Genomic DNA, 12,247 nt, shown 5'->3' with positions numbered 1-12,247 from the left:
GAAGATTGGAAAATCTAATGGAATTACTCGGTAGTTCTAATATTAATTTGTTTCTCAATCACGATCGATACAATTATTTTGGCATTAATAAAGTATTTTTGCAAAACTGTGAAGTATAATTTTCTCAGAAGGGTCAATTTTCACTGACTAATATAAAGGTAAAACGAACTGTATATATTTAATACCTTTTGAAATAAAAAATATTCTTGAAAGTTCTAACCGTCGAGGCGTAAATATGTTCGATAAACGTAGAAATCTGCTTTATCGTGCCATTGAGAGAGTAACGTCCAGTAAGAGAGATTTTCTATTAGTGATTAATATATGGAAATGTAAATTATTTTATTTATATTCGAAATAAATGTTTAGTTAAATCATGAACAATTTAGGAACAAACGCTATAGTTACAGATAATGTCTGCAAATTGTAAGAATTACAATTATAACCTCAAATTTATCATTGCCTATCATTGTCATCATACAAATTTTGTTTTTTGTTTATTTTAATGCAATAAAAGGAGATTGATAGTTCGAATAATCAAATAATATATGATAATAACATTTTAACTACAATTTTGTTTCTTATTTCAGTTGCAATAAGAAATCCAAAGTATATACTTGTCCTAGATGCGGTCTGGGATATTGTAATGTTGATTGTTATAAATCTGAAGCTCATTTGGAATGTTCAGAAAGTTTCTATAAGGAATGTGTAGAAGAAGAATTGAAATCTCAAGAGAAACATCCAGAAGACATAAATAAAATGGTTGCAATTCTGAAAAGAATACATGATACAGATTTCCAAAATTTTGATTCAGAAGATGATATAAGCAATGCTGAAGAATACGATGAAGTAACAGAGGGTCAGTTGGATTCAGATGATGAAGAAGATGTAAATATAATTTATCATTTTGAAAGTATTGTTGTATATATATACATCACTTTTAATTTTTGGTTTTTTATTAATTTCAGATCTCAGACTTAGATAAACGATTAGAGAATATAAATTTGGATAATGCTGATGAAGTATGGTCAGCGTTAACAGATGCTGAGAGACAAGAATTTGAAGCATTAGTAAAAAATGGTGAAATAGAGACATTGCTACCTCAGTGGATTCCATGGTGGACTTATCATACTGAAAAGAAACTTGTGCAAGATATGGATGAAAAATGTAATGAACAAGAAAAGGAATATCCTCCACTCATTGATGTTCCTATATTTAATGAGTTGCAGGTAATATATTAATTAATATTACTTAGCATATAGAATTCTATAAATGTAATAAATTGTACAGTATTAAATACTATTTCTTTATCTGCAGAAAGCTTCTCCAAACGTTTATTTCAATTTAGTAAATGTAATTTATGCATATGCATACATGGCAAATTATTACAATGGTGACTATTTAAATTGTCCAATAGAAGCTACAATTATCCTTCTTGATCTCTGTGATAACATGAAACTAAATAAAATATATGAAAGTATAGAATCAGCAATAGCTGCTGTTGTTCACAATATTGTTAATGTAAGTTTTATTAAATTTTATACTATCATTTTATGTAATTCTATTACATGAGAGATTGAAACATTCAGAATTATTGTTTTTTTTTTAGTGCAACTGGATGCCTCAAGATGAAAAAAGTCTGTTAGGTTTTAAGGAAGCAGCAAATTTAATAATACAAGGACCGGAACAAGTAAATAAATATTTTTATATTGCAATTGCACTTTCTGAATTGTACAGGCTATTAACAGCAGCAAAGGAGGAAATGTCTAAAAATAAAAATAAAGCTGGGAGTAAAGAGTTTTCAAACAAATTTTTGCAAAGATATGGTACAGATAAAATAAATTTATCAAAAAAGATTCTTCTTTTGCACTGTAAAAAGTTGGAATACTATTTATCATGGATCAAAAGTTGTCATTTAAATATGAATAGATGAATGGATATAAATAAATTTGTATTATCGTTTTTTAAATATTGTGATTTGTGTTTTAATCACGTTTACCTTGACCAAAACCTTTTCCTTGACATGTGTTTGAAAAAATAAATTTTAGTATTTAATGACTTGAAAACACTCTGTAATAAATAATTAATATCTTGCGAACACAAACAACATTGTTTCTAATATTATTATGAAATCCTATAAACTGTTTAAACTAGTAACAAAATTGAATTAATATTTAATTATAGTAAATAATAAATATCTTTATTATTCATGCAAATTTTACATTTTCAAATATTTAAGAATTTCTATTACTTACTTTGATATATTACATAGTGCAAAAATTAAAAAATTCCAATCAACAATTTACATTTAAATTTCGATTTCAAGAATCGATATCTCGAACGATATCTCGATCTTGAAATGGGCTGTCAGTGGAATAAGCAGACGATATTTACACAGATCGTAAGCAAAAGGATAGTGGGCAAGATGGTGGCGGACGAGAAACTGTTTTTCTCGAAAGCCGTCCAACATTTGGCTAGATGTCTTGCAGCAATTAAACCTACGCCATGGGAAAAGGTGTGTGAATTCTTCATTATGTATAATAAATTAATAAAATACTTGATAATATTTGTATACACATACAAATTTGACATTTAATCAATGATGATTAGGTTATTTCTAAGGACATGTCAGCTGTTATCCTGACATGTCATCTTGTGATATAACACCAAGATTAATTATTAATTTCCTTCTACGGCAATGGCATATTTATAACTATTAATTAATATTGTTTTGTTTCAAATACAAAACGATTCGTCATGCGTTACAGACGTAATCTACTGCAGATAAATTACGAATGACAATTGTTCTAACTGATAAATCATAATATTTATTATAAATTTTTATTAAAATGACTTTAGTTAATTTTACTTTAATTTAATTTCAATCTAACTGAAAATGGCAATTACATTTTTTTTGTAAAAGACGATTATCTTTCTGATGTTTAATTTATAACAAAATGAAAACATGGAAACATAGATGAATTAAATTAATAGTAAATTATTCAGATTAAAAAGAGATTAAATGACATTAACAATTTTTAAACTTTTCCTTTTATTAGATCAGATTTTTTAGAAAAAAGATATATTTAGAACTATTGGTATATAATATATTTAAGATAATAAAATCATGAAGTTCGTTTATTACAATCTATTGCTAAGTAGTAGTTCTATAGGTGATATTTTTATTCCTTATTTTAACTTCATTCTTTTATTTAATTTTTAACTGTTATTAGTCCTTTTTTTATTTGCATGTATTAAAACTATACTGATATTGTTCTTAATTGTAATAAAAAAACAACTGAATGATTAAATAATTTTATTTTGATTCAGGTAATGCAATTGTTTAAATTATGCCCACAAGAATCTGCTCAAGGTATATATCGATTGGATCAAAGGGGTCAAGATGCAACTATTGCATTGGGAATATATTTTCTGGAATCTGGTCTACAACACCGGGATCGTATTTTACCTTACCTTTTGAGATTACTACGTGGTCTTCCCAAAGCTGTTTGGTTGGATGAAGTCAGATGTTCTCCTAGTGAACGGGTTCCTGTTGCAGAACGTTTTAGTTTTTGTTTGAATACATTGTTCAGCGATATCGCAGCTAGGTGTGAGCCTGCACGCGAAGAGATCATTTCTACACAAGTAGAAATCTTAGCAGTTTTAACAAATTTGATAAGAGGGTACAAAGATCAAAATGGAAGTAGAGGAATGCAAGCAAAGTGTAAGTTAACTTTATATATTTTTAGAAGTAAACCATGGATTTTTATATATTCAATCACATGATAATCTAGAAAATGAGATCACATAGAACCATTTATAAAATGCCATACGTTTAAATCTATAAATATGTTCTTTTTAAATATCCGCCATCTATTTATAATAATATCATTTAATTTCATATATCTGAAAATATATTATTCCCTTTTTCAGTGTCGTTATGCAAAAGTGTGGTTCCAGTATTAATTGGTTTAGCTCGTTCAATGGGCCGCTTCGTATGTACAGATCCCCCGCTCCTTTGTCGGATTTTCCCAAGACCAGAAACACCTCTTACTGCATCAAACACAGAAACACGTTTAACGTCAGATAAGAAGCAACATAGTTTTTCCAATTTCCGGCCAATTATTCCTCGTTCCTTAAGTGGTAATTTAAATCCCCATGCAGCTATAGATAATACGCCAAATCTATTAACTGGCGATCACGAATTACCCTATGCTAAACGACCTTCGTTACAATCGTATTCATCAGTACCCTATGATGCAACTGTGTACTTCTTCAGTCGATATGGATCCAGCTTTAATCAGTTCCCCCAAATGCGATGTAATGAAAGTTCCGAGAGAAGGGCTGGAATGCAATTTAGCGTGGTGCATCTTCAAAGTGTCTTAGCTTTAGCAAAGAAGTTACTTACTAAAGAAATTTTAACGTTCCTGGATGAAGAAGCTCAACAAGTTAGTTTACCTATTTTGCACTGTATATTTTTGTAATACTTATTGTATTCAGTCATTTTACTTGAATGTTTGTACCTTGTTTAGATATACAATTCTGGTCAGGTGCAAATATTTCCGTATCGTACATTCAATGAGACAATGAATCTCGTAATGGTGGCTCTTTTACGAGAATTGTTGCAAAATCAACGCGATTTACCCACCCCCTTTACAAGGGACGTACAAGAATTTGTGAAAGGTCTTTTCCTATCGGGGCAAACGGAATTACAATCACGGCAACACGACGCAAGTGAAAGGGAAGATATGGACACTAATTTTCGCACTGTAAATAGATTTAAAGTAAACGTGATGGCTAATTCTGCGTGCGTTGACCTTCTTGTATGGGCAATTGGCGATGAAACTGGTAAGTGGAAATGAAATTATAATATAAGACCTGTATGTATGTACACGAGTAACTACCTTATTTTAAATAATTCTATTTAATATAGTAAAATATTGTTTTCTTGAAACTCTTCTGTGGCACTGGGAAGTATAGGTCTGTTACGTTATTTTTACAGTGAGAGACCAGTATGATTTATCTGCGCTATTCGCAGATATCAGTTCAATGCTGATCGGCGAGGGTATTAGAATTTAGCCTGTATTGCATTCCGATTGTTTACCCTCTGTCTAAAATAACTTTCAACAGTTTTAACTAACGAATATACCTGTTGACCTTGTTGGCCTAATTTTCATTCCATTGACTGCAACTTTTTTTTTTTATTTCATTCTAACCATTTATTTAAATCGTTAATTGCGAAAACGAATCACTTATTTTTGTGCATTTCATCCCTACGAAACAGTAGTTCAGAATATTTAGAATTAACAGTTATTCAAACTTATGAATGACTGCGTGTTTACTATAAATTGTCAGATACAGAATATGTATATGCACTTTGTTACAGGTGCTGATAGTTTGTGTGGTCGTTTAGTTGAAAAAATTAACTCCAATCACGGACCAAAACTGGTGCTAGCACATATGCCTTTATTGATGGTATGTCTGGAAGGACTAGGAAAGTTAGCACAGAAGTTCCCTAATATAGCAAGTACTTCTATTTATTATCTTCGGGATTTTCTGGTTGTACCATCACCGATTCTTCTTAAATTATATCGCCAACATAATGGAAAAGGTAATACAATTATACTTACATTATCCCTTTTTGTAAAATACAATTTCATAGATGGTATGAACGAATAATTGCTTCTTTTCAAGGAAAAGATATACAAGATTCGAAGCAAACCACGTCCTCTATACAAACAGCTTTTGAAAAGTTGCGTGATGCAGCTATTGGAAATCTGTGCATCGCTTTGGAAGCCGCGCACTCTGTAAATCCAGATTGTGTGCCGGCATTAGTTGCCAGTGTCTCGAATAGATTATTTGCCGCCGATAAATGTGATGGGTATAATCCTTTATACTGCTCGACTTATAAGTTCGAATTAATTCCTTCAAAGTTTGATATTTAGCTTTTATGATTTCTGATTTATTTCCAATACTTTTAGCGATTCCGATGAGAGATCAAATAGCGAGTTAATTTCCAAAAACATAGTAATCATGTTGGGACACGTTGCTGTTGCGTTGAAAGACACCCCAAAGACTATGCGCACGATATTCCCATTTTTTCAGCAATTATTTTGCCGTACACCAAGCGATCTTGATCTAATCGTCGATCAGTTAGGATGCATGATAATAGCGAAATGCGAATCAAAGGTTGAGTTTAGAATTAATAAGAAACGATGACTGAATTAGTTGACAACATACTTGTATACGATCACCGTACAACAAAGTGTAAACGAGCGTATCACTTCTTTTTGCAGATTTATGAAGGGATAATGCAAATGTTCTCCATGTCACTAGGCTCAAGTACCGCTACTTATGCCGCGAACGACGATCGCAAACAGTACTGTCACGTAGCTAAAGCAGTCACGAATGCTCTCGCTAATATAGCAGCCAATTTACAAGGTGAAACCGACTTGGACGACTTGTTGCTTCATTTGCTTGAACTTTTCGTTCAGCTTGGATTGGAGGGCAAACGAGCCAGTGATAAAGTATCAAACAATGTTCCCGCAACGGTAATCATATTTATTAATTACTATAGTGAATATTAATTTGTACAGTTCCGTTTTAATTTTGATATTTCTTACTAGAAAGCAGCAAGTAGTGCAGGAAATTTAGGCGTGCTGATTCCTGTGATTGCCATATTGGTTCGCCGATTACCACCGATCAGACATCCTCAGAAAAGACTTCTTAAGCTCTTCAAAGATTTCTGGCTTTACTGCGTTGTAATGGGTTTCGCTGGTGACCAAGCATCGAGATTATGGCCGGCAGAGTGGTACGAAGGTGTCAAGGAAATTGCTGCCAAATCACCGTATCTCATTTCGCAGACTAGCGCTCGCCTTGAGATGAGGGAACTGCAATATACATCCGCTGTTCGCAATGACAGTGTATCCATAAACGAATTGCAAGAATTAAGAAGCCAAATATTAAAATTGACTACTAGGTGAATATCCTCATTGAATTTGTTCACTTCGTATCAGTGGATTGTATACTGAAAATGATTTTTTTTTTATAGAACCAATGACATATCACAGTATGTAACAAAATTACAATTTGCTCAGTGCACGTATTTATTATCTGTTTATTGGCTGGAAACGTTAAGGGTGGCAAACAGTCCTGAGCCGAGTTTGCAACCCATTATGGAATACTTATGCGACACTGATTTACAAAAAGAAAAGAGTGGTATGTGGCAGTGTATATGTTGCGTCGCTGATTCTGTCTTTGTGAAATTCAAAGACGTGATGCAACGTAAACCAAAAGACGAAAGGCGTGAAAGGGAACTGGAAAATCATGCTCAATTTCTCCTGGTGCATTTTAACCACGTACATAAGCAAATCAGACGGATAGCCGACAAATATCTCAGTGCTTTAGTAGATGCGTTCCCGCATCTTCTATGGAATTGTAAGGTGCTTTGGAGTATGTTGGATATATTACAGGTATGCATCTACAGTTATTGTACACGTGAATATTTCTTATGCAATTATTATTACTGTTATTTTTGTAGATTCTGTCATTCTCATTACAAATTGATCCGAACGAAGAAACACCGATATTACGAATACCTGGTACATCGTACAGTATCGAACTTATGGACTCACTGGAAGCAAGAGAGGTATACATATTGTTACTATGCGTTTAAATTATTCCAAGATTAATATCAATTTGTGTAATATAGATAATTGTAAAAGATTTTACCGCAAGATGTAAAGGTATAGTGCAAGAAGCTATGAAATGGGCACCCCAGGCTACTAGATCACATCTGCAGGAATATGTGAATCAAATACCATCTTCCGGATTGAAACATCATTCTGGCTTGTGCTTGTCTACAGATTCAGTCTTGGAATTTGTGGATCTCGCTGTTCCTCCATCAGCTTTGCCAAATGTAAAATTGTTTTCTGTAGTATCTAATGTTCTAGAAATGTCATAATATTAAGGTGCACTGTTTTTGTAGACTAATTCGTTAGACAAACGACCACGTGGTCCAAAAGGAGCTAGTTCATGGCTTTTGTCAATGATGTCCACAAGGTCACGGTATGCTGGAGAAATAGCAGGAATGCTCTCTTTAGCGCAAACCGAATTTTCTACTTCTGAGATATCTTTTGAAGAGAGCAGGAACAAAGTAATTGATCTGTTGATTGAAGCCGTTTGGATGGCCTGTCGTTCCCATGATGATGCGAAGCATCGCAGTGCACTTTGGCGTGCCACTGCGCTGTTAATCTCTATGCCAGGTAATTCCTAATAATTTCTCGCAAACGATTACTTTACGTTTTCAAGAAATAACTTCACTCTATGCTTCCAGGAATACATAGACGTTTGTTGCATACAGTAGCTTCTTCGCAGATAGAATTATTCACACCTGCAGCCATGACCACAGCAGTGGAATGTTGGCAGTGGATACTTACTGTTCGTCCAGATCTCAAGTTACGCTTTTTACAAGAAATGCTTGTTGCATGGCAATACACTGTCGATAAGAGAATGGGTTTATTCGCACCAGATGAAGAGGAAGTTAGTCCACTGGCAGTATACGAAGGGTGCAAATTAGGCCCAAATCCTCCACAAACAAAACCTCATGAAATTTGGGTTACTTTTATCGTAGAATTAATTGAAACTGCTAAATATTGTTGCCAAGAAACAGTTGACATGATTGTTACTTTGCTACATCGGTCGCTGCCAATGACTGTCGGTGCTTCTGGTGAAGAACCCGGAATGAGTCGCCACATTGCTGCAGTTGGCGTCCGCTTTAAATTACTTTCTTGCGGATTACTTCTTCTTCAAGGAGATATTTTGCCAAGGTATTGTGAAGGGTGTAGTGCTGTCTAATGAATGCGAGTAGAAAAATAATAAATTATGTTCACAGAACTTTGAGCAAAAACGTATTACGTGAACGTGTTTACTGTAATTGTTTGGACTACTTCTGTCGAGAACGTCAAGTACCTACACAAGAGCTTGAACAGCTGCGAGAAGACTTAGTCACACTTATACGCTTTTGGCAGGTAATAGAATATTAATCATCAGAGATCGTATGGAGATATGAAAAATTAACAACACTGTACTCAATTTATTTTCTACAGGTCATGCATAGTGATAAAAAGTACTTGGTAATGACTGGGAATGAGAGTGAATTCGAGATGTTAACACCTCAGTCTTATACAACTGGTGGTTTCGGCCACAGTGAAACAATTGCTTCCTTAAGCACAGCATTGGGCACAACGGGTAATGATTTTTCGAAAACATCGTCGAGCGTATGGATTAATACAGTCCCTATGTCGACCAGTACCAATACACTCGGTAAACGCAGTAACCGTAGCAAACGTGTTATGAATGCCAATGTTTTCGTAAAGGATTACATTAAAAAGAGAAACTTAATTCTGGAATTATTAGCCGTTGAAATAGAAATGTTACTGGTAAGATTAACTCTATATTCCCTACTCCTCAGTTTGTATGTATGTTTCTCGACATATTAATACACAGGTTTGGAGAAATCCTGGTGGAAGGCAAGAGCTTGCACTTCCAGGTGAATCGAGTATCGCAGAATGGCGTGCTAAAGCAATGAATAATAAATGGTGTGAATACACGCGTCTCGCATGGGAAATCAGTCCTGTTCTTGCTGTATTTTTACCAGTCCGATTAAAGAATTCGGAAATCATTATTAAAGAAGTATGTGGATTAGTTCGTCTGAAACCTGTGCCGGTCATGCACGTTCCAGAAGCCTTACAGTATCTCGTAACCACGGACACATTACTTAATGACGTACCTGAAGTAAGATATTAATGAAATATCATGAATCCCGAACGTTCCATAGAAGCAAAAGTTTTAAATTGTTATAATTGAATGATTATATTCCAGTTGGTGTACATGTTAACATGGGAAAGAGTGTCTCCTATTCAAGCACTAGCATATTTCTCCCGTCAGTTCCCTCATCATCCGATCTCTGCGCAGTATGCAGTAGGGGTGCTAAGTAGTTATCCAGCTGATGCTGTGCTTTTCTATATACCTCAACTTGTGCAAGCAGTACGCCATGATACCATGGGTTACGTAATAGAGTTTATTAAAAAAATTTCGAAACGTTCACAAGTAGGTGATAAAGAAATTACATTGATTTCATTTAATCTTTTGTACTTGGAAGTTTCTCACTAGAAACGTTTAACATTTTTTGACGAGGCGAAGACGATATTTTTTGAAACTAACTCAAAGGGAAATCACAAGTACATTGAGGAACAAAGTTATTTTGTTTGAATATTTTACGTATCGGGCATTATACAAAGTTCAACATTACATATCAGATTTTACAGTTTTACCGCGTCAAATCAAATGATGACTGAGAGTCACTACCCGAGTGCAAAGGGTTAGTTAACGTTAACGGCATCATTTAAATTTTTGTTGTGATTAATCTCGTATAGGTAGTGGCGCATCAGTTAATTTGGAACATGCATACGAACATGTATATGGACGAGGATAAACAAATTAAAGATCCCGTTCTCTTCGATATACTGGATTCTTTAGTAAAGAGTATTTTAGGATCACTGTCAGGACAAGCAAAACAGTTCTACGAAAGAGAATTTGATTTCTTTGAAAAGATTACGAATATCTCCGGTGAAATAAGACCATATCCAAAGGGCCCTGAACGTAAATCGGCGTGTTTAAAAGCTTTGTCGAAGATCAAAGTACAACCTGGTTGTTATTTACCTTCTAATCCTGAAGCTATGGTTCTTGATATTGATTATCAAAGTGGAACTCCTATGCAAAGGTGAGTAATAAATTCGAATGATTTCACGTACAAACATTGTTGACATTACTTTCTAATATTTTATTCATCACAGTGCCGCAAAAGCACCATTTTTGGCGCGTTTCAAAGTACAAAAGTATGGAATTAACGAATTAGAAAATATAGCGTTAGCAGTATCGAATGGGAAAGCAGACATTAAAAAAGAACCAGAAAAGGAGACATGGCAAGCAGCTATTTTCAAAGTTGGCGACGACGTTAGACAAGATATGTTGGCGTTGCAAGTGATCAGTATTTTCAAGAATATATTCCAAAAAGTGGGATTGAATCTATTTTTGTTCCCGTATAGAGTAGTAGCTACAGCGCCTGGGGTAATGCCGCACTTCTAGAAAAAATGTTACATTATTTAAAGGTATTTCAACGAAAACTATTAATGTGTGTTTTAGTGTGGTGTCATAGAATGTGTACCAAATGCAACGTCTCGCGACCAGCTAGGTCGTACTACAGATATTGATATGTATCAATATTTTATTAAACGTTACGGGGATGAGACAACAAAGGAATTCCAGAATGTCCGCCGCAACTTCGTTAAATCAATGGCTGCTTACAGCGTTATCACATATCTTTTGCAAATCAAAGATCGCCATAATGGGAATATTATGCTGGACACAGAAGGTCATATTATACATATCGATTTTGGGTTTATGTTCGAAAGTTCACCAGGTGGTAACTTAGGGTTTGAACCTGATATTAAGTTGACTGATGAAATGGTGCTTGTTATGGGAGGAAAAATGGAGGCCGCACCCTTTCGATGGTTTATGGAATTATGTGTACAAGCCTTCTTAGCTGTGAGGTAACATTTTATAATACTTAAACGAACATATAATTATCGAATAATAAGCATAATAGTAATTTTATTAATATTTGGTACAATGCGCATATATGTGTATGACAATGTTTTTTTTTTCTTACAGACCCTATCAAGAAGCAATTATTTCTTTAGTTTCTCTAATGCTTGACACAGGGCTACCTTGTTTCCGCGGTCAAACGATCAAGCTATTACGTAGCAGGTTTGTGCCGACAGCCATTGACCGCGATGCTGCGGCTTTTATGCTCACTGTAATACGTAACAGCTACCTCAACTTCCGTACGAAAACTTATGACATGATACAGTATTATCAGAATCAAATTCCTTATTAAATTATATGTTGTTCGAAAGATTTCCGTTGATAATTGTTAGTTTGCAACGGAGAAATTCATTGTTTCTACAAAGAATTGTTAAACGAATACGCCGTGTATTATATTGTTAGATATGGCAGTATCTAATCTGCTGATTGTACAAACCTCTCAGTGTCAATGTTATTTCTTAGACTCACAGAAATTTTATGAAAGCATTGTGCTCTGTATGTATGTAATAATGTATTATAAACCCAAGATTTATTGTATACGCCTGCCGACTGCAGGAGATGTGTATATGAAAACATTCCTCTG

General features: G+C 34.2%; 2 protein-coding genes across 5 annotated transcripts; both read left to right on the top strand.

The window, feature by feature from the left end:
* Positions 1-227: 227 nt before the first annotated feature.
* Positions 228-1,966, top strand: LOC116431076 (zinc finger HIT domain-containing protein 2). 3 transcript variants are annotated; one of them, XM_076366043.1, is made up of 5 exons: positions 228-290; positions 588-885; positions 966-1,226; positions 1,315-1,518; positions 1,607-1,966. In XM_076366043.1, the coding sequence occupies exons 2-5, from the start codon at positions 757-759 to the stop codon at positions 1,928-1,930; spliced, it is 918 nt and encodes a 305-aa protein (XP_076222158.1). In that variant the 5' UTR covers positions 228-290; positions 588-756; the 3' UTR covers positions 1,931-1,966. The 3 variants fall into 3 exon arrangements, with proteins under 3 accessions (XP_076222158.1, XP_076222111.1, XP_076222138.1); XM_076365996.1 differs by having other exon boundaries at positions 235-423; XM_076366023.1 differs by having other exon boundaries at positions 252-329.
* A 405-nt stretch (positions 1,967-2,371) lies between these two features.
* On the top strand, positions 2,372-12,201 carry Pi4KIIIalpha (phosphatidylinositol 4-kinase III alpha). 2 transcript variants are annotated; one of them, XM_076365285.1, is made up of 23 exons: positions 2,372-2,512; positions 3,328-3,721; positions 3,931-4,445; positions 4,530-4,845; positions 5,000-5,062; positions 5,384-5,608; positions 5,692-5,878; positions 5,979-6,186; positions 6,294-6,548; positions 6,624-6,976; positions 7,049-7,469; positions 7,538-7,645; positions 7,709-7,915; positions 7,985-8,261; positions 8,333-8,825; positions 8,891-9,026; positions 9,105-9,437; positions 9,505-9,792; positions 9,880-10,111; positions 10,438-10,780; positions 10,854-11,127; positions 11,203-11,609; positions 11,731-12,201. In XM_076365285.1, the coding sequence occupies exons 1-23, from the start codon at positions 2,423-2,425 to the stop codon at positions 11,954-11,956; spliced, it is 6,351 nt and encodes a 2,116-aa protein (XP_076221400.1). In that variant the 5' UTR covers positions 2,372-2,422; the 3' UTR covers positions 11,957-12,201. The 2 variants fall into 2 exon arrangements, with proteins under 2 accessions (XP_076221400.1, XP_076221393.1); XM_076365278.1 differs by lacking the exon at positions 5,000-5,062.
* The last annotated feature ends 46 nt before the right edge of the window (positions 12,202-12,247 follow it).

Source organism: Nomia melanderi, chromosome 1 (assembly GCF_051020985.1).
Source record: "Nomia melanderi isolate GNS246 chromosome 1, iyNomMela1, whole genome shotgun sequence".
Lineage (NCBI taxonomy): Eukaryota > Metazoa > Arthropoda > Insecta > Hymenoptera > Halictidae > Nomia > Nomia melanderi.
Note: the sequence above shows the minus strand (reverse complement) of the source record. Positions and strands in the feature narration are given on the sequence as shown.